General features: G+C 37.1%; 1 protein-coding gene across 10 annotated transcripts in view; it reads left to right on the forward strand.

Annotated features, from left to right (window-relative positions):
- The window catches only part of tcf12 (transcription factor 12), a 342285-nt gene that overhangs the window by 255589 nt on the left and 62995 nt on the right, over positions 1 to 23701 (forward strand). For all 10 annotated transcript variants that reach the window (XM_072565001.1, XM_072565003.1, XM_072565000.1 and 7 more), the window contains one exon: positions 10846 to 10924. In XM_072565001.1, the coding sequence (XP_072421102.1) occupies positions 10846 to 10924 (79 nt within the window). The remainder of the gene's footprint in view (positions 1 to 10845; positions 10925 to 23701) is intronic.

Genomic DNA, 23701 nt, shown 5'->3' on the forward strand with positions numbered 1-23701 from the left:
CTTGATGAGTCATAATTCCATCATTTCATCTGTGTTTGTTACAAATCTTCAAACGGTTCATCCTTGAATATTTCCTTATTAAGGCTATCTCATTGCATACTGTTCAGATAGTGCTCCCCTTTTCCTTGGAATACCCCTTCTCAAAGGCACTATTGTTTCACGTAAATACTGAAGTTGGCTTTTTAAATCAGTTGGTCAACCATTTTGTGTCTTAATGCTAAAACAAGCTTTTTATTATCAGTTGTTCAACCATTTTGTGTCTCTTATAAATAAGCAGCTCCAACACCTGCAATATGGATGCAGGTTTGCCCTCAATGTTTCAGTTACGGGTGTGGGACCATTATCATTTTCTTACATCAGTGAAATCATATACAGCAGAAAGAATGTGCATTGCAAAAGTAAATCTTAACCAGACCCAGACATGAATGAAGCAGGGTGCATCTTCCTGAAGTTATTGCCTGAATAAGTTAGCTGGTTTGAGAACTGTATAAATGGACAGAAGGAGGCAAGACCAGGGCATAAAAGGTATGTTTTCAACTATGTTGCCACAGTTGTGTGACTGTGCCATCCTGTGTTGGTTGACAAGAATAGCCAGGTTATTCCTTAAATTATTTGTCATTGTTGACTTTGACATTCCATCTGCTATATTAGTATCTATCACACTCTGCAGTGTACAGTTCTTTTTGTTTCAGTTCGTCTGTTTTCTTGAATTTGTGCAATTGTTTCAACTTTAGTTTTAGAATGCCATCGTTTTCTGAGGAAGAAAATACCTGTTTTAAACATGAGCAAAATATGTTTTCATACCTAGTATCAAATGATTTTCTCTCAAATATAATGGCATGTCCAGGTGTTACCAGATTGCATTCAGTTTCAGATTTAGTGACCGAATTTTGGAGTTTTTTTTAAAAGAGAGGTTGCAAAGTTAAGTTTGTAAATTAAGGTCATTTGATAAGGGAAGCTTTATGAAAATAATTGAAACATGCTACATGTGTTGGAAGCTTTTCGTGTTGCTTTTAACACAATAAAAGTTACCATGCCCAACTTTATGCTAAATATTGAAATTGAGGATTTAGCAAGCTGTGCATTGAAGAGTCTGAAACACTGTTAAAAGGAAGAGAAATTCAACAATTGTTGATATGTCAACAATGGTTGATATGCCTACTGTTGTTTTAAAAAATGTATAGTTTGCAAAATTGTGCCTCTTGATACCACAGTGATTTTTTTTCCAAATTACCATTGTGTGATTTGTGGTTCACATTGGTTATCTGTTCATACTGCAGATTTTTATTATTCAAGCTGGCCTCCTTGAATGTTTAATTGCCATTTTTAATTCATTCATGGAATGTGGGCATCATTGGCTAGGCTGACCTTTAACCAAGGGAGGCAAGTTCAGTTTTTTGTTCTTAATTTTTTTAGGTGGCATAGTTACGATGAGAATAAAGGACATTGTCCGGGAAGGTATTAGGTTATTTAAACCATGTGTTTAGTTTACACTTGAATCGATGATTAGAAATGTGTACATAGAGGCAAGTGAAAGCTTGAGTTGTTTATCATTAAAATAACAAAATTACGTTTCGACAGCATTGTCTGATCTCCGGACTTTCTAGCATTTTTACTTTGCAATTATATGTCAGAAAGTTCTGATATAATGCACAATATTAGCATGATTATTGTAAAGTTTATAATCAAGCTGAAGATTGTATAATCTGACTTTTGAATGTCATAAACGTAACTGAAGGTCATGAAGACGTATCATATTCTAATATAGTTTATGTTTTCGATGGTATTCTGTGACGATTTAACAGATGCCATGAATGTGAAAGCAGCCTATATTTATCTGCTTGGAACTAATAGGTGCCAAACATGTGTAAATACTTAAGGATGTAACCATCTTCCATGTGCCGTTAGTCTGCGTACTGTTACCTGCTACTTATCCATGCAAACATCATTAAACATCCTGTTTTGTCACAGTTCTGGTACAAAAATTTAAATTGTAATTGTGCTATCACCATTTTTAATTTTCTTTTAATTATTCACAGGTTGAGGGCATCACTGACAAGGCCAGTATTTATCAATTTGGTTTATTATTGTCACATGTACCTAGGTACAGTGAGCAGTTTTGTTTTGTGTGCAGTACAGACAGATCATAACATACAAAGTGTGTTCGGGTAATAGAGTGAAGAATGCAATTTTACGACTGCAGAGAGAGCTCAACATCAACAAAGAGTGAGGTCAACATTAAATTAAAAATTTGAGAGGCCTATACAGAAATCCAATAAGAGCAGGGAAAAAGCTGTTCTTAAATCTGTTGGTATGTGGGTTTAAGCTTTTTTATCTTATCATCGGAAGAGTTTGGAAGAGATTATAACTGGTGTGGGAAAGGTCTTTGATTATGTTAGCTGTCTTTCTGAGGCAAAGAGAAGTATAGATGGAGTCAATGTTTGGAAGGTTGGCTTGCATGATGGACTAGGCTGTGTTCTCAACTCTCTGTAGTTTCTTATGGTCCTGGGTGGAGCAGTTGCCAAAGCAAGCCATGATGCATTGGATAGAATGCTTTCTGGAGTGTATGTATAAAATGTGGTAAGTCTCTTTATGAACATGCTGAATTTCCTTAGCATCCTGAGGAAATAGATGTTGTTGTGCTTTCTTGAACATAGCCTCAACGTGAGTGGATCAGTACAGATTGTTGGTAATTATCACTCCTAAGAATTTGATGTTGTCAACCAAGTCCACTTCAGTACCATTGGTGTAAACGGGGCATGCCCTCCACCTTGCTTCCTGAAGTCAATGACCAGTCTTCATTTGATAACTTTGAGGGAGAGATTGTTATCTTTACATCATGCTGCTAAGCACGCCTGTATTCTGTCTCATCATTGTTTGAGATCCGGCTTACAAAGATGGTGGTGTCAGAAAACTTGCTCATCCCAGAGGGTGGTTCAGAGTCAACTCCATTGCTGTGGATCTGGAGTCACATGTATACCAGACCGAATAAGGATGGCAGTTTCCTTCCCTAAATGGCTTTAATGAATCAGGTGGATTTGTCCAACAATTGACAATGGATTCATGGACATCATGACACTCTTGATTTCAGATTTACGTTGAAATCAGATTCCACTGTCTTCCATGGCAGGGTTAGAACTCAGGCCCCAGAACATTGCCAGGGTCTCTGGATTTTCATTACATCAATAATAGCACTAGGCCATCGCCTCCCCAAATACAATCAGCATTCTTAGAGACTAAATGTGCACCAAGTATTTGGATACACAAAATTGAAACTTAGAATTTAAAAGTGGGCATGGATTTAGATCTTTCAAGAAAATCAGATACCTCCTTACTTCTCAGATCAGGGTAAAATATTAGTGATGCAAGAAACCAGCATGCTGCAGGTCTGGCAGCATCTGTGGAGAGAGAAACAGTTAACATTTCAAATATGGTATGACTACTTCAGAGTGTGAAATGTTAACTCTCTTTCTTTCTCCAAATGCTGCTAAACCTGCTGTGGTTCTGCTACATTCTCTTTGTTTATTGCCTTAATTTTGTTAATTGTATCATCAGATCAAGCATTCTGCTGAATGCTGAATTAAGTATTGCTGGTAGGCATATTGGCCAAATGTCAATATTTTTGATATTATCCTCAAGAAAGGATTTTGGGGTTGAGTTATAATTAAAGTACTGCATTAAAACTGGGTAAATTTACACAATTTTAAAAGAAAGGCCAGAGACTCATGTCGGTCCAGAGTTTAGAATTCAAATCCATAAAAATCAGAAGATTGTGTTTCTGTTAGAAGTAGAATGAAATAAAGCATTGCTGTAACAAGGATAGTCTGGTTTGTATTTTTTCTTTGATTTTAAAGGAGATCATTAAGAGTGAGCTAAGTAGGTTTGACTTTTTTAAACTATAACTCTGCATAATGGTGAAGGCAGTTCACTGATGAGTAAGTCTATGGCCTCTCACAGAACACTTCATAATAGTTGAGGGCTGATGTGAAGATTTAGTTCAGATCACCATGGAGTCCTCCTATTACATCCTTGGTTTACATTATCTGTAATTGGATAATGGCAGCATGGACTCACTTCTGAACTCAAATCTTGTGGCGGTAAGGAACACAACTGTTGTTGATCCATCGATGAGACAGAATTTCATAGAGTTTAGCATCATCAAAATTAGTCATGTTTCTTGTCTAAATGCCTTTTGTCAAAACCTCACTATCCATCTCTTTTTAATTTCTCTATCTGCTCACTCAAATTGAACAGTGTACTGTTTGACCTATTGATGTGAACAGTACACTTGCATTGTGGCAGATTTGCTAGAGTTTGCAACCAGTGCATCCATCTGTTGCTGAAAGACTTATTTGTGCATTGATAGTTCAAAGTTAAACCATTCAAAAATCCTCTTTCTTTGACTTCTGGTATTACTTTGGAGCAAGTGCAACTCAGTTCTTTAGTACATCCTCACCACTTGGTATTTTTCATTTTAGACCAAGCTTTGAGCTATCTCCATCTGGTGTAATGGGTCTCCATTCATCAACTTTTACAATTCATTATTTTTTTCCTCTTCAAAGCCAATCCTGACAACTCATTATCGCTTCTAATTCTGATATTGTGTTTCTGTTGTTCTATGTGAAGCATTTTAGAATCCTTTATTTCATTAAGAATATTTTTAGATTCAAGTTGCCTTGTGTATTGGAAAGGGGCAGAGACTAATGATCAGACATACCTTATTCGAGATAAAATTTATTATGAGTGAAGACCAGAGAAGCAAAACGTAGCGATTGGGGAAAAAAAACATTGAGGGAAGCTTATAAATATATAAGTGATGTAGGACAAAGTTTACTTAGTTTAGTGAGGCCTAAGGGCACAAGCCCATATCAGTGAAAACTAAAGTCAAAAATCACAACAATCAAAATACAGTTCTATGCTATACTGAGTGAAATTGGGTAGTAAAGGATGAACTTTTTCTTAAGTACTCATTTGAAATGAGGAATGCGGTCTCCTTATAAGAGTTAAATACTGGCTTGGTAACAAATTTGATTAGAATCGAATTTTTGGATTGTGTGAATGTGCTGTTGTCGATGCTGTTTTGACTGCATTTAGCTTTGAATCATTGTACCCAGTTATGTTGCATCAATTAAAACAAGTTAGTGGAAGTAAGTTTCTGGATACCAAACATGATATAAAATGACATTTTCACACCACGACCTAATTTCTTTGTTTAAATCAGTGCTGGACATTTCTTGTCTAAAATATATCATGCAGAGAATTTTAAATTATCATTCAGTTGCATGATATGTGACAATTCAATGTTTTTGTGAATTTTCATATATTGGTTCATGCAAGTGTGTTTTACTCTTGTCTGTTGGAAGTGAATATAATTGCAATTATTGTAAAAATATTCTTATACATGTTTAACCAAGGAAACAAAGTATCTTTTCATAACCTAAGTAAAATGCATTGTAAGTAGAATGGAAGACAGTCAAATTCCATCGATTAGAGTCAATACCCAGTTTAAAATCTAAGTGTTTGTGCCATTTTTGATGAATTGTACTAAATATTAATCAATTAATAAAATGATTTTGCCCACAGTTTTGTAGTGAAGCAAAATAAATTCCCTATTACCGCAAGTTCAGAGTACTGTACATCAACACCCAAAGGAGTTTTTCAAAGCTTATTTTTAAAGTATCACAACCTTAATGTAACAATGGAAGTTCTTTTCCTTTTTATATGAAATAGTTGCAAGAATGCTGAATACCATGTTGATTGAGTTTGTTCACTCAAGATAACTCGAATAAATAATGCACAGCATAAACTGAGAGTTCAATGAAATCAATATAGTAAAGGTTATGTGAAGCTTAAATATCTGAGCAAAAGGGACCAATCAAGTAATAACTGTATGATAGGTTTTTGGGCAAATCATTCCATGGGTATGGTCATTATCCTTCTTTAATTCTTTAAGTGGGAATATTGATATTCCACCCCAGTGGTATAATGAATCATCAATGATAAATGGTGCCATATTAACTTGGTGAGAATTGGATCCAATCATTTGAATTTCTTTTTATGATGTTCCCATTTATGCATCAAAGCACCTTGATTAAGGATTTAGATCTGAGTCCATTCTTTATTTTAATTGACTTCATGATACACTTTGACCAAACAGTCCCAGGACCATAATTTTTTTATATTGGAGTTCTGTCAGAGTGTGGAGAAATGAATGAATTGATGGACCCAGATTTACTTTAGAAGTTTTCCCTCACCATCCAGAGCATTGAGAATGTGACCAACTAATATTGCACAAATAATTATGTTGAAGTTCCTATAAATTTTAAGGAGTTGCTTTCTTTCTAGCTGTAATTAACCAAGTTAGTCAGTGCTAACCAAGGCTTGTGGAGCAGTTAACTCTGTGTTTTGGCTAATGAACCTGTGTTGCAACAGTCCATTGTGAAGTGTTCTAGTGAACAAAACCAAGCAGAAGCTTTGCAGTGTATACATCTACATGGGGAGAGTTTCAAATCACCCATAGCAGAAGTCTTTTTGTTGGGAAAGGACCTGTTGATCAAAATGAGGTTTAAAGATCTTTCAACAGGAAAAAAGCCTGAAATTTGCCCCAGCCAAAATGTCCAAAATTGCACTCTGCCAAAAATGATACACAATCTTTGACACTTTCTTAGATTATTTAGAGTGTACAGACTAACAAAGACCAGCAAAACTCTTTTTGAGATACAGAAAATAGAACTTGAAATTCTGTAATCCTGCATTGTAGTTCCAAATAGTATAATATGTATTTAAAATATTCCTGGATCTGAGTGCCAATTAATCAATACATTTGATTGGGAAAGTCCTGGTTCACAGGAATGTGGGGATGAAGAGCCCAAAGAAAATACCTGAGCTTTTCATATCTAATTCAACTTATTGCTTTCTTAAAAGGGTAAAATGCAACAAAAGACTTTATTCTTGTCTGGTAGCTATTGTTTTAATTACACACAATATGTAAAGGATACTTGCATTATCCAAAGCCTTATTGAATCATGTTGTAAAATTCTACTATTGTTTCCAAGATGCAGATTTGAGAAGACCAATGTATTTCAAATATATGCAGACTTTATGATTTGAGGCATGGCAGCCACTTCATTTCTGCATGGCTGCCAGTTATGAAAACCTTAAAATGACAGTCTTACAGTTAACAACAATTTATTGCTTTTTATTTGAAGATGATGGTCACCAGAATTTCAATTGCAAAAAGTACTTTACTGGTTCATTGTTTAATAAGAACAGAATAGTTTAGTAAGATCTTGCGATGTTCCATTTCTTGCCTGGAAAGAGGTCCTGTGAAGGTTTTGGGTAATTCCACTAGCTGTAAAATCATAAACAGGGTTTTTATATTGTTAGTTCAGTGGTTTACCTGGATGGTAAAGTTCATGAATGCATATTCAAATCAATTGTGTATCACAGCTTTGCCATGAGCGTGATTTAAATTACAAGACAAAAAAATGAACAAGAAAATAAAAAAGAGAAAAATTAAACGTGCGATCGTGTTCACAAAAAAATATAAATTCTAGATGCCTCAGACCATGCAGTGACATGATCGATCTTAAAAGATAGAACTGGTTTACACAACAGTTCTCTTTATGTTAAATTTGAGCATACATCCAACCAAAATGGTGGAGACGTTAAATCAGTATTTTGCCTCAGTTTTCATGTTGGAGGACATTAGTATAATACCAGTGTTAGTACATATTGCAGAAGTTGTAGAAAAGGAGAAACTTTAAAACATTGTTGTCACTGGGTAAAAAGTACTGACCAAACTACTGGGATTGAAGGCGATAAAGTCCCCAGGGCCTACATTGTAGAATCTTAAAGGAAGTGACAGCAGCGATAGTGGATCTGTTGGTTATATTATTCCAAAATTCCTTTGATGATGCAAAGATTCCAGCGGATTGGAAAAGTGCTAATGTAATTCTCTTATTCAAAAAGGGAGAGAGGCAGACATAAAGAAGCTATAAACCAATTAGTTTAATGTCCGTCATTGGAAAATTGTTAGAATCCACTAATGAGGAAATAATAACAGGACATTTAAAAAGTTAATGCAATCCATCAGGGTCACCAAGGTTTATGAAAAGTAAATTTTGTCTGACTAATTTGCTCAAGTTATTTGAAGATGTAATTAGCAAGATGGATAGTGAGGATCCTGTAGATGTAGGACATCTGGACTTCCAGAATGCTTTTGAAGAACTATCTCTCAAACAGTTAATACACAAAGTAAGATCATGTGGGATTGGGGTAATATGTTAGCTCGGATAGAGGATTGGCTAACTAATGGAAAGCCGAGAATCGAGATAAATGGCTCTTTTTGTGGTTGGCAGGATGTAACTATTGGGATGCCAAAGTGTTCGGTCCTCAGGTTCCACTTATTTACAGTCTATATTAATGACTTGGATGCTGGGATGGATGCTACTGTAGCCAAGTTTGTAGATGACACAAAAAGAGATGGGAAAGAAGGTTGTAATGAAGAAATTTTTAAAATTACAAGAGAATATGGATAGGTTCGAAAAAGGGCCACAATTTGACAAATGGAGTTTAATGCGCATAAGTGTGAGGTTATCTTTTTTTTTGGTCAGAAGAATATAAAGGACAACCTAATGGGCGGCACAGTGGTTAGCACTGCTGCCTCACAGCGCCAGAGACCCGGGTTTAATTCCTGTCTCAGGCAACTGTCTGTGTGGAGTTTGCACATTCTTCTCGTGTCTGTGTGGGTTTCCTCCGGGTGCCCCGGTTTCCTCCCACAGTCCAAAAATGTGCAGGTTAGGTAAATTGGCCATGCTAAATTGCCCGTAGAGTTAGGTGAAGGGGTTAATGTAGGAAAATGGGTCTGCGTGGGTTGCGCTTCGGGGAGTCGGTGTGGACTTGTTAGGTCGAAAGGCCTGTTTCCACACTGTAAGTAATCTAATCTAATCTTAGTTCCAGTTGCTTCATTGCAGAAGGATTTGGGTATCCTTGTGCATGAATGGCAGAAATCTATAACCAGGTATAGCAGTTAAGAAGGAAGACAAGTGGAATTTAGCATTTTCTGCTAAAGGAATTAAGTATAAAAGCTGCAACTGTACAAAACATGTGAGACTGCATCTCAAGTGTTGCATATACTTTTGGTCCTCTTACTTGAAGAGGCTCATACTTACATTGGAGACAGTTCAGAGGTGATTCACAAGATTGATTCCAGACACTAGTTCGTCTTATGAAAAGTGATTAAGCAGTTTCGGCCTTTCTGTGCTCGCATTTGATACAATGAGAGGAGATCTAATTTAGGTATATAAGATTGACAAAGTAGATGTAGAGAGGAAGTTTCTTCATGGGACAATTTAGAACAACAGATCATAGTTTAAGAAGAAGGGGTAGCAGATGAGAAGGAATTAGTTTGTCGTAAGGTCATGAATCTGGAATTTGATATCCTTCAGAACTGACATGAAGATGAATTCCTTTAGCCAGAGAGTGGTGATTAAACTGTAAGTGTTTAGTTCTTTTAGTCTTAAAAAAATTCTCTTCATGCCTTGTGATATGTCACTTTTGCAGGAAGAGACATCAACCTAGAATGTGAAATTTGTAAAATTAATCTGAAAAGGTCTTTTCATTCTAAATCATTCCTTGATTTATCGATTAATTACTTTCTGAGATTCAAGTGTTAACATGTCTTGTGTATACCTCTCCTTCAAAAGAGCAAATTTTGTTCATCTTTTATTTTGATGTGATGTCTGTTGTGTATAAAGCCATGAAGCAAATTCATATCGCATTACAGATGTTGCAGTAATTTTATGAATTGTTATGCAGAACGTTCCTAGTAAAGCTACCCACAAAGCAGTTACGTGAAACTTCTAAAAAGATGTTCTGACAGTTCAGAACAAGATGTGTTGCTAACCGTTTCAGAAATTAAATCTTCAGAGTCACAGTGTTGTTTTGTTTTACACTTTAGGCATTGGGTGTGAAGGTTGAGTATGGCAGAATTTAAACGAGTTGCTATATGTATAGATGAGTGCATATATTGTTTAAAGGAATTTCAAATACTGAAAGATTTTTTTTTAACTCAATCCTGCTTGTTCTTGTTTCTTGCCGAGGGATGTGAATTTGATAGATTGTGAGTGATTTTCTTTTCCTACACACTTGCAACAGAAAAAGTTAATCGTATGCTAAGATTATATTTGTAACAGGTAATCTAACAGTTATTGTTTGTCTGAAATATCTTTAATCTTCAGAATACTTGTTTCTTTATCCTCTGTTCAGTACTGTAAAGAGACTATTGATCTTGAGGGAGAATCCATGGTGGCAGACATACAAGCTTTCAAGGATATAAATTTCCTGACTTCCAGAGAATTTACATTATTATAGACCTGTGTCCTAAGATGGAAGCATTTTTGGGCCCATGACAGTGCTTGGCCACGACTGCATGCTCTGATGTGACTGGGCTGGCCCTATTCTGAGCGTACAATACAGACTCTTAGGTCAGGTGCTGTAAACTCCAGTATCATCATAAGGGTGGCATGTTCCATGCATCTGCTTCAGTATGCTTTCATTTTTCAACATAAGTGGAAACAGTAATATTAGATGTGGTGTCAGGATCTGAATGATAAAGATAAAATATTTTAGGAAATTTTAGAATATTTTAGGAAATTAATGCAATATATTGAACGTCATTAGAAAATTTGCTCTGTAAAATTAAATTGGCAATGATCTATTCTGCAAATTTTTGGAATTTGTGCCAGCTTTGTGTGTTCAATTTACTTTTTCCAGTCAGCATTTACAAGCAACAGAAGTGAATGAAAATTTGGGACGTAAATTGTCCTTTCTGTTTTGTTGCAGATTTATTCACCCGATCACACCAGTAGTAGTTTCCCATCAAATCCGTCAACGCCAGTTGGATCGCCATCACCCTTACCAGGTAAAGTTTCACTGACATGGATGTATTGGATGACCTAAACGTGGCACAGCTTGTAAATTCTGTTCATGATTCGGGTGTACAAAAATCTTTGATGGAATAGAATTTGCAATGTCTTTAAGATTGGATTTTTACTCGTGAACATTTAGTAAGCAATAACTAGATTAACATGTAAATTGTCATCTTGAAATACTTTTGTGTCCAGATGTTGTGATTGAATGTAATTTTAAGGTTTCTACACTTAAAAATTTAGGCTTTAGTTTATGCTCTCAATCTGAAGTGATTGTTTAAAACTGTTGACTGGCATTTTACAAGGACTAACAAAATATATTGTTAAGGACTTAGATTTCATAATCCCTCATGTGATGCTTCGAAGTTTCATCAGCTCAATTCTGCAGTCTTCAGTTGCAATTATGAAAAATATTGCTGCTATTATGTGGTTTGAAAGTTGTATTCAATTGTTATGTTGCTAGCTGATGTTATTTCTGGACAAATCAGATCCCAGGCTAAAATATGGTTTAATCGACAATAATTTGTATTTTTTTCTCTGTTAAACAAGGAAGTTTTTCATTAAAATACAAGCATGTAATGTTGCAGATTTGATTTTAGCAATAAAACAGGAGCTTATAATGGAAAATAAAACAGACTAACCAAACTGTTCACAGATATTTCAAAGTGCATTTATCCACTAAAACACCGGAGAGCATTGTCTTCTCCAACATGTCTTTAGGTTTAATTTAACGGTTGCTTTTGATTTTTGAAGGTCTTGAGAATTTGATAGCCTCTCCCTGAATATTAGACTTTGTCAGTATCACATAACCCTTTTGGTGTTCAACCCAAACACTTTTGATCTGAAACTTTCAAGCTGAAATGTTTACACTATGGTAACCTAACTTTACTGAATTAATTCATTTTTCTAGGAGCACTGTTTTCTTAATCTAACTTTAACCAGGACTACTACCCCAAAGCCTTTTTAAACTATAGGTATTTTCCCTAAGCATAAAAAAAGTCCCTTATCCTTCTAACTGAAATCAGGCAAATGTTTTTTAGTGTTTACTTTGCCATGCTTTTTTTTAAAATCTGTGAAAAAATATGATAGTTCAAGGCTGATTTCTAGTGCATCTTTAGAACAATTCAAGTTAACAATAGTTTTGTGCTGTCCTTGCTGAAATCTCTTCTGTTTATGGATGCTGACTGTGTATTTGCCAGCCTAGAAACTAGCAAAAAAGAATGACCGACCAATCTCAAAAAAGGATTTTATTGTCATTACAAACATGACAGCTATAAAGTAATTATGAATGTAAGACTATGACATGTAAAGAAGTGTTTACTTGGAGGAGTCTGCTGGGAGGTTCATGGAATTATGGCATAAACAGTAGGTATTCCCAACGTTGTTTTCTTCTTTCAAACGAGTGAAATTAAATATTTGGAAACTTGAAGAGTGCAGGTTGTTAAAAGTGTCAAGTTTATTTTCTACACTGAAATGGAAATCTTAGGCATTCCACTGTCAGGATCGCAACAGTATAGGCATAGAATGATCTTTGAACTGCATATTTTAGTAGTTTGTTTAAGCCCATTTCTAGTGTTTCAGTTTAGTTTAAACAAATCTTTAGTTTTCAAAAAGCCATACTTCCTTACACCCTGCTTCTGAAAGGACTTCATTTTTTTCCCCATCTCTGTTCTGTCTGTTCCAATGATGCCAATTTCCACTGGATGCCTTGTGACATGTCCTCCTTTTTCCTCAACCGAGCATTCTCACCTACTCTGATTGTCAAGGTCCTGAAATGGGCCTGATCAATTTCTGTACTTGTCCTCACTCCTTCCCATCCCTCCCTGAATCGTAATTTCTCCTTATCCTCGTTTACCACAACACCAACCTTTGCATTCAAAGGATGATTCTCTGCAATTTCCACCTCGTCCAGCATACCACTACTAAACTCAACTTGCTCTCCCTTCCACTGTCAACATTCTGCAGAGACCAAATCCTCTGTGACACCAGATTCCACGCCTCTATCACTCCTAACACTTCCCCACACTATTTCTATCCTCCAGCCCCCACTAGTACCACATACTATGTAATTGCAGAAGGTGTAAGAAAAGGTACCTTTTTACCTCCTTCCTTAGCCCAAACATGTGAAGTAGTGTTTTATTTGTGTCTTTCAGTCTAGTCTGTTGTATTTGTTGCTTGCAATGTGGACTCTTCTCATTTAGCAAGACCAAATGCAAACTGGTTAATTGATTTGTGGAACATTTCTACTCTGTTCATAAGAATGACCCCTTCCTTCCAGTTGCTTGCTATTTCAATGAACCACCTTGCTTCTATTCTATCAATTCTGGCCTGGGCCTTTGACTTGTTCTAAGGAAGCTGAACACATGCTGCAGGAACAAAGTCTCATTTTCTGCTTCAGCACTTTACACCCTCTGGAATCTAATATTGTGCTCCACAACATCAGAGCATGATCCGTGTCCTTCATTTTGATTTACAAATCCCATCAAACAAAATCATTAATCTACTTTACACCTTGTATCTTCTTTACCATCATTATCACTGGATTTGTTTTTTTTTGTGCTGGGCGCATTCACAATCTGTTCCACTTGCTCCTCCTCCCCTTGTTTTAGCAGCATATAAAAGCTCAATTTCAACCTCTCTTCAATTCTGAAGAAGAGTCATATCAGACTCAAAGTTACTTCTGTTGCTTTCACCACAGGTGCTGCCAGACCAGCTGAGTTTCTCCAATATTTTCTATTTTTATTTCAGATTTTCAGAATCCACAGTAATGTGCTTTAATTAAGATAAAGGTTCGTTTATTATCCTGGAAGTTAATCAATTTAAAAAATGCTACACTTATTGTGTAAAATATAGATAGATGTAAAGTAGGGACGAACAAAAGCTATTATGAGAACATAACCAAGATCAGTCTCTTATTGCTGCAGACCTGATACTTGTTTGGAGATTCGCTTTCCAAAATAAAAGGGTTGAAAATTTGAAGTCAGAATTCAGCAGCTGAGATGCTTTCTGTCTTTGAATGCTTGGACATTTCTCCCACAGAGGTTCTGGGAGTCGGTGTATTTTTGTCTTTGAAAGCACTGCAGCTTGTGGGTTTTGATAGCTTGTTCAGTGCAACAGTCCTTCAGCTGGGTTGTCTTTCCTCGTCTCCCTCTTGAAAACCCTTTTGTCACTGGTGATGTGTCTCAGTTCTCTTCTTTGAGTTCTGCTTAACAGGATGTTTCGTAGTCTGACTTATAAATATCAAAACTTAATGTGGCTTCTGTATTTTTATGTATCAGTATTCTGCAAAAGTGAATTGTGCAAGAATTCTAAGCTTTTGGGGAGCGTTCCTTCAGGTGTCCTGTTTTTCTCAAGCTTTAATTTTTCACATCTTTGGAAAGGCCCATTGTGGTATCCAAGATAAATCAAATTCTGAATGTCTCCCTTTGTGTTTGATACTGACGTAAAACATAACTTGACTGCTATTTGTGGTTGCTCTGAATCAACATGAACAGCTGTGAGATTTCTGGCAGCCAATTTTTAGGCTTTTTATGTCACTTGAACATTAGTTTATTTTTCAAAAAGCATAAAATATTAGAATTAAACAGTTGTGACATCTCCTTCACTTGCATATTGATATTTAACATGACAATTGCTGCTTTTTCAGAATTTCAAAATCTCCTGCACAAAAATAGACATCACAACTTTTATCTAAACAAGGAGAGATTTTCTTTCCAGGTTTAATTGATTAAAAGCTTGAACAGAAAAGTTCTTGAAACCTTCAAAAATAATTTGCAACCGGTCTTTAGGAAGTGTAGCCAATGTTATCATCAAGATAAACTTAGCAACCATTGCACACTAAAAGGAACATCAATTAGGAAACAAGGTAGAATGGAGCACAAGAGGCCACATGGAGAATGTTATGTTTGTGGGAAATGAGGGGAAAATAGCTGACATTTTGAGCATTTGTCTGGTGTTAGTTCTAGAAATGGTCATCAAATCATACTTTGATTCTTCCTTTTCCTCTTGTACTTTCTGCTCCACCACTGAGCTCTGCTTTGAAAATGGACTTTGTCTATTAAAATATTCTTCCTCCTTTTCTCCATGAGCTTCTTCACCAAGTGACTTTTTATTCTCAGTGATTTTATTCAACTCTGCTTTTCACTTTCTTTCCTCCTCATAATATACTGAATGGCTTAATCTCCTTAAATCTCTCCCTCCTTATAAACTGTCCTGTCTTTACTCATGGCCACCAATTCAGGGAACAAGAGGTGGGTCTCATGGAGAAGATGAGCTGAGAAAAGATATAAAGAAAGATGCATGAAACTGGAGAAAAACAAGCCTCAGAGCTGTGACAAAGAGGGAAGGTAGTATCTCGAGTGAATGTATAGGTCCTTCATTCATGATCATGCAGAATAGGGCGATGTGCAGATCTGTCATTGTGTTACAAATTGAATAAAATATGCATTTTGTGAGCATTTTTCTGATTGACTTGTCTTAGTAATCAGCAAAGTGAACTGTTCATGTTAGGTAGATTTGTCAGTTACATTGGGATGACATTGATTCCTACCATTCATTAGCTGGATTTAGTATCTGATACGAGCTGCTAATGAGCTGGTTATGTGATTTATCTTCAAAGGATGCTTTATTATTTCTCATTACCAAGCAATGTGATATTGTACAGTGAGAAAATTATTTCCATTGGGGTGCTAATATGTTATATTTTTGAAACATGCTTTATACAGACACTTCAGCTCTGATGAAGAGTCATGTAGGCTCAACTTTAGCTTTCTCTCTCCATGGATACTGTCTGACCTGCTGTGATCTCCAGAATTTGTTGTTTCCATGCTTTATGCAGTAATTGGAATTCCTTGTTACAATTGATGTGATGAAAGCTTATAGTAGTGCACTGCATCCTTTTGAACTGGCAAGTTTTCATTAGATAATAAACATCTTTTGAGCAGGCACCGAATCGCTGCTTCAGGCATATTTTACAGTACTGACTGAAAATTCTTGTTAGAGTATACAATGAAGAATTATTGTGTATTGCATTTCATTTATTGAGTGACATTGCAGATGAAACTGCTTCCTATAAATTTCATTTCATGATTTTGCTGAGCAGAACTCAATGTTTTACACAGGTGACAGTTCTTGTTTGGGAGGGATTAACTCAGTGGTATTATCGCTAAACTATTTATCCAGAAACCTAGCTCATGTTCTGAGAACCCATGTTCAATGAAGAATCTGAATTCAGCTTCTAATGATGAACATGAAACCATTGTCGACTGTTGGAAAAACCTTCCTGGTTCACTAATGCCCTTGAAGGATGGAAATCTGTCACCCTTACCTGGTCTGTCTTACATGTGACTCCTGATCCATAGCAGTGTGATTGACTCTTAACTGCCCTCTGGGTATTTAGGGATGGGCAATAAATGCAAGTGTAGCCAGAGATGACCATATCCTGTGAGTGAATAAAAAATAATTGTTAGCACACAACACAATGTATCAACTTTTTAAAAGCACATTTCTAAAGAGGATCATAACAGATTTCATTTAATGTGTGTGAAATCTAAGAAACCATTTAAAATTTGCAACTTGGAATATAATCCATTTTTCTTTGCAGCTGTCGTGAGAATATATTAATGATGCCCTTGTTTTAAGAGAAACGTGGAAGACAATGGATCTGCAATAACATTTTGGGCAGTTGTAGCAAACTCTTCTGTGGAAAGTTTTCTAAAAAATTTAAACACCATCTCTATGCAAAAGCTTTGTTGAATTTTCATTGAACTTAGTTCTGTTTCTCTGTGCTCTTTAAAACATATTGGCTCGCTCTTTGCAATCAGCAGTGAAGCAAGGACTTCTGCAGAGACTTTGTGATCCCCATGATGGGAGTCTCCCTTTTCCCAGCGCCATTTTAAATCTTGCACCAAGTCAAGGGGAAATATTAGCATGCAGCAGCAGTTATATTTGAAAATTGTGCAGTGCTGGTCTGAGATGAGCTCTTATGTGACTGCTTACAGTTAGTGGACTGGTCTATATTCAAAAACTCAGCAGCCAAAGTAAGTGAGTATACCGCTACCATCCACAGACTTTATCGGTAATTGTGTAGACAACTGCGTGCCAAAGAAATAATGGATGAACCAGGAGATGCAGTCCCTACAGAAGTCTAGGTCTGAGGCATTCAAGTCAAGTGACCCTGATCTATGCAGGAAATCTGGGTGAGACGTTCACAAAGCCATCAGGGGTGCCAAATGTCAATACCAGGCTCAGCTGGAGTCCCAGGCTACCCACAGAAACTCTCATCAATTGTGGCAATACTTACAGATATAACAGGCTACAAATCGATGCTGAGTAGAATCACTGGCAACGATGCATCCTCCCCAGTGAACACAATGCACTGTATGCTCATTTTGGACAGAAGGTCAGTGAAAAGATGTTACCTGGTTCAACAGCCTTGAGTGCACCTGCACACACAGTCAGCATCACAGGTGTCAGATGGACGTTCTTGAGAGTGAATCCACAAGAAGTGACGAGCACTAATGGATTCCCTGGTTGTGCACTCAGATCCTGAGCAGACCAGCTTGTAGGAGTATTCACAGACATCTTTGACTTTTCCTTACTCCATTCTGAGGTTTCCACATGCTTCAAGAAGACCACTATAATCCTGATGCAAAAGAAAAATCGTGCAGCGCCCCTTAATGACTTCTGCCAGTTGGCTTTGACATCCACAATTATGAAATGTTTTGAGGGATTAGTCATGATACAGGCCAACGCCAGTCTCTCAGATTGCTTTGAGCCTCCAGAATACACCTACTGTAGCACCAGGTCCATGGAAGATGCCAGACCTACGCTCATCCCTGGAACATCTGGATAGCATATACCAGACTCCAACTTATTAACTGTAGCATTGCCTTCAATAGCATAATTCCAATCAAAGTCATCTCTAGATCCTGAGATGTGCCCACTCCCACCACCATGATACTGGATCTGCGACTTCCAGGACACCAATGCCCTGCAAGGCTCTGTACTAAGCCCCATACTATAACCCTTACACACTTGTGCTGTATTCCTATTTATAAGTTTGCTGATACTACTATAGTAGGTCGGATCTCAAGCAAAGACTAGGCGGACTATAAGAAAGAGAGAGCTTAGTGGCATGGTAAAAACACAACAATCCCTCCCTCAATGTCAGCAGAATGAAGAAGCTGGTCATCAACTTCAGGAAGTGGTGTGGAGAACGTGCCCTTATCTGTGTCAATGGTGCGGAGGTGGACGTGGTGAGGAGTTTCAGGTTCCTAGACGTGATGATCACCAACAATCTGTTCTGGTCCTTGCACATTGAATGCACACAACTGCTTCTTTTTCTCAGAAGACTAAGGAAATTCAGCATGTTAACAATGACTCTTGCCAATTTTTACAGATGCATTATAGAAAGCTTCCAGTGTGGATGCTTCACAGCTTGGCATAGCAACAGCTCTGCCCAAGACAGAAAGAAATAACTGAGAGTTGTGAATGCAGCCCAGTCCATCATGCAAAACCGCTTTCCATCCATTGATTCTGTCTGTACTTCCTGCTGAACTAGGAAAGCAGCCACCTTGGTTATACTATCTTCCACCTCTTCCATTGGGCAGAAGATACAAAAGTTTAAAAACGTACCAACAGATTCAAGAACAGTTTCTGCTCTGTTGTTAATTGACTTTTGAATGAACTTCTCATATGTTAAAGTTGAGCTTTCTCTGCACCTTCTGTGTTGCTGTATCACTATTGTCTGCATTCTTTTCTATGACCCTGATGAACTTATGTATGTTATGATTTGCCTGGATCGCAGGCAGAACAATACTTTTCACTGTATCTCAGTACATGGGACAATAACAAAATCAAAATCAAATTAAGCATGTGAACAACCAATTCTCTCTCAGCAACTCAGCAAATTAGAATCCTTTAATTTGTAGCTCAGGTTGAGGTTTTGGATTTAGGTTTGCTCACTGAGCTGGAAGGTTCATTTCGAGACATTTAGTTACCCTACTAGGTAACATCTTCAGTGGGCCTCAGGTGAAGCAATGCTGAAAATTCCTGCTTTCTATTTATATGTTTGGGTTCCTTTTGGTTGGTGATCTCATTTCCTGTGGTGGTGATATTTCCTGTGGTGAAGTCACTACTTGTTCCTTTTCTCAGGGGGTGGTAGATAAGGATCTAACTCAATGTGTTTGTTGATAGAGTTCTGGTTGGAATGCCTTGCTTCTCGGAATTCTCGTATGTGTCTTTGTTTGGCTTGTCCTAGGATGGTTATGTTGTCCCAGTCGAAGTGATACTAATGAGAGAGGGTCATTTTTTTTGTGGCTAGTTGGTGTTCGTGTATCCTGATGGCTAGTTTTCTGTCTGTTTGTCCAATGCAATGTTTGTTACAGTCCTTGCATGGTATTTTGTAAATTACATTAGTTTTGCTTGTTGTCTGCATAGGGTCTTTCAAGTTCATTAGCTGCTGTTTTAGTGTGTTGGTGGGTTTGTGGGCGACCATGATGCCAAGGGGTCTGAGTAGTCTGGCTAGTCTTAATTAAGGTTTTCAGATAGCAAATTAAATATATTGACTGTATAAAGGGAAAAGCTGAAACAAAAATAAAATAGAGTTAAAATTATTTTTAATTGTTTCTGGATTTTATGCTTGTGCTGCTATTTGGCAGTCCATAAACAATATCCCTCTCATGTTTTTCTCATGATTGCTTTTGCCATAATTTTTTTCTGTGTTATTGCGCATGCACAGAAATCAGTTCTGCATAGTCTGGCTGGTACTTCAGATCGCTGTGTGGCTATACAACGTTGACAGAGAAAATAAATATTGCGAGAAAAAGTCAGCAGGTCTGGCACCATCTGTAGAGAGAAATCAGAGTCAATATTTCAGTCCAGTGATCCACCTTCAACAGAGAGTTGCATTTTGAGGGCAGTAAAGATGCTTAACGGTAATTAGTTGTTAACCCAGTAATTGCTTGGTAGTACAGATTGTGAGTATTGTTGAAAAAGTCACATTTGGTCAAATCTTTTTATCTTGCACTGTTTAGGACAAATTGCAAAGATACATGTTCAAAAGAAAACCCACCATGTACATGTATACTATATTAGAGGAGCATACTTTTTTTTTGTGAAGTGGAGTCTGGTAGAGGCATCGTCATGAACAAGTTATTGATAGGCTGTTAACTGCCATGCTTAAGTTTAAATCTTAAATCAGGTATGTTGTCTCAGATTGATCAAAGCATTATGCCAGAAATGAACCAGCAAAGGGCAGTCACCTATTTTGTTGAGTTGGAACAAGCTCACTGCATCTAAATGTTCATCCTGACCACAAAGAATCTTTGTATTATTTTTGTAGTTTCCAATAGCCACAAATGAGCCACATGCTTGTGAGCCTGAATGACAATTCTAAATTGGTTGTCAGCATAATTCTTTGTGCCTACAGGGTTATCCAGCACATGTTGTCCAGTTGCGGAATCAATTATGATATTGGGCACTGTGTTATGAGTTTTACAAGCATGTGCTGGTTAGTAACCATCAGTGCCTGTTATTGTCAACCGCTGAAGGTTGGTGTACCGCATCACTCATTTGTGTACACAAATACACTGTCAATAGTCATTAATTGGTACATTTGCCATAGCAACACCTGTACCAATCAGTCCACTTGCCAACCAATCAGCAGTCTCTTATCATCCAGTAAAAAAGTTAGTTTTCCTCCTAAATTAGCATTCTTGGAAATTATCCTGATCAGTGAAAGACAAAAAACTTCAAGAACATGTCTTGTTTTGACAGTCCTCAAATTGATTGTTAGTAGATTAGATTACTTACTTACTATGTCGAAACAGGCCCTTCGGCCCAACAAGTCCACACCGACCCTCCAAAGAGCAACCCACCTAGACCCATTCCCCTACATTTACCCCTTCACCTAACTCTACAGGCAATTTAGCATGGCCAATTCACCTAACCTGCACATTTTTGGACTGTGGGAGGAAACTGGAGAACCCGAAAGAAACCCACGCAGACACAGGGAGAATGTGCAAACTCCACACAGACAGTTGCCTGAGGCAGGAATTGAACCTGGGTCTCTTGCGCTGTGAGGCAGCAGTGCTGACCACTGTGCCACCATGCCGCCTACTAATACCTCTGAATAAAAGTAGTTCCATTTTATCCAGTAAGATGTAACTTTTTCCAAGGTTTTTTAAAGTGAAATTAACAGTTTAAGGTGGGTTCAAAATAAAACATTTTGAAAACACTCACCAGGTCTGGTAGCTTCTGTGGAAAATGAAACATAGTTAAGTCTTCATTTTATGAGCGTGAAAGCTGTGTTTTTACCTCTGCAGCGCACACTATGTGAGAGTGTTGACACTCTGACAACAGTGTATGAATATCTGTATCACTCTGGGCATATCTGAGCTTCTGATGCTTCAGCCAGAGAATGATTCTTAATACTGACAGTTTCACTATTAATCTAGAGCAAAATCTAGGATTATTTAATTTAAAGTGCAGAGACCTGTGGGGATTTGAACATTTCATTTGAAGTGGCATTTGATTTGTCAAACACACTTTAGAAGTATTTATCAAAGGAACGTTGATTTAACATAAGAGTCATACAGCATGGAAACAGACCCTTCAATCCAACCAGTCCATGCCGACCATAATCCCAAACTAAATTTAACGCATATCCCTCCAAACATTTCTTGTTTATGTACTTACCTAAATGTCCTATAAACATTGTAACTGTACCCCCATCCACCATTTCCATACTCTTCACCCCTTAAAAATAAACCCCCTAGTCTTGAAATTCCTCACTCTAGGGAAAAGACATCTGCCATTCACTTTATCTATACCCCTCATGACTTTATAAACCTCTATAAGAACACCTCTCACGCTTATACACTTCGGTGAAAAATGTCCCAGCCTATCCAGCCTCTCTTTATAACTCAAATCTTCCATTCCCAGCAACATCCTGGTAAATCTTTCTGAACCCTCTCTCCAGCTTTATAATATCCTTCACACACTACTTCAGAAGAGGCCCTCACCAAAGTCTTGTAAATCCTCAGCCGAATATCCCAACTCCTTTATTCAAAGGTCTGAGCAATGAGGCGAGCATGCTAAATGCCTTCTTGACCATCTTATTTATCTGTGATGCAAACTTCAATGAATTGTATATCTGAACCCCAAGGTGTCTCTGTTCTGCAACACTGCTCAAGGCCCTACTTTTAATTGTACAAGTCTTAGCTTTGGTTTTCCAAATTGTAATATCTCACATTTATCCAAATTAAACTGTATTTGGCATTCTTCAGCATTTTTGACCCAATTGATCAGGTCTCTTTGTTATCTTAGATAACGTTCTTCACTGTCCATTATACCACCAATCTTGGTGTCATCAGCAAACTTATTGACCATGCTTTCTATGTTCTCATCTAAATCATTTATGTAGATGACAAGCAAAAGTGGACTCTGCACCGATCCCTGTGGAACACCGCTGATCACAGTACAAAAATATAACCCTGCTCTACCACACTCTGTCTCCTGTTGTTAAGCCAATTTCGTATCCAATTGGCAAACTCAACCTGAATCCCATGTGATCTAACTTTACTAATTAGTCTACCATATGGAACCCTGTTAAAGGCTTTACTGAAGTTCAAGTAAACAATGTCTACTACTCTGCCCTCGTCAGTCTTCTTGGTTACTTCTTCAAAAACCTCAATCAGGTTTGTGAGACATGACTCCCCACTCACAAAACTAGCTAACTAGCCCTAATCATTCTTTGCCTTTCCAAATGCATATAAATCCTATCTTTCAGAATTACTTCCAACTGAAGCCAGACTGAAAGATCTGTAGTTCCCAGACATCTCTTTACATCTCTTCTTAAACAAAGGCACAACATCACCCATAGATATAGGTGATACAAATATTTCTGCCATGAGCCCCACAATTCCCTCCCTAACCTCCCACTAGATCCGGTTCTGGAGATTTATTATATTTTCTAACACCTCCAGTACTTCCTCTTACGTAATGTGAACTGTTTTCAGAACATCACTATTTATTTCCCTGAATTCTCTAGCCTCCGTTTATTTCTGCAGAGTAAAAACCAATGCAAAATATTCATATAATGTCACTCCCATCTCCTGAGATTCAACACAAAGGTGACGTCTTTGATCTTTAAGGGGCCATAATCTCTCTTGCTCTTAATGTACTTGTGGAATCTCTTTGGATTATCTTTCACCTTATTTGCCAAGACTATCTCATTGTCTTTTTGCCTTCCTGATCTCCCTCTCAATAATTCCCCTGCACTCTTTATGCTGTTAAGAGATTCATTTGAACTCACTCGTTTATATTGAACATATGATTCGTTTTTATACTTGACCAGAACCTCAATATCTTTATTCATCCATTGTTCTCTAACCTTACCTTTTAATCGAACAGAAACATAATGACTCTGAATTCTCATTATCGTATTTTTGAAAGCCTCCCACTTTTATCAGGCATACTATTATTCGCGAACAGCCTACTCCAATTAATTTTTTAAAGTTCTTGTTTCATACCATTAAAATTTGTCTTACTCCAATTCAAAACATGTATTTTATGGAACGCTTATCTTTTTCCATAACTATTTTAAAACAAGTAGGATTATGATCACTAGACCCAAAGTGTTTTTTGAAATAGCCACCTTCATGAAGATAACATCTTTAAAATATGGAAAATTTGATTTGGAAATATTTGAACTCATGTCATTAACTTGCAAACCCAAGATTATTAATTTTAACTTTAAATAAGTTCAC

Source organism: Chiloscyllium punctatum, chromosome 48 (genome assembly GCF_047496795.1).
Source record: "Chiloscyllium punctatum isolate Juve2018m chromosome 48, sChiPun1.3, whole genome shotgun sequence".
In the NCBI taxonomy this organism is placed as follows: domain Eukaryota; kingdom Metazoa; phylum Chordata; class Chondrichthyes; order Orectolobiformes; family Hemiscylliidae; genus Chiloscyllium; species Chiloscyllium punctatum.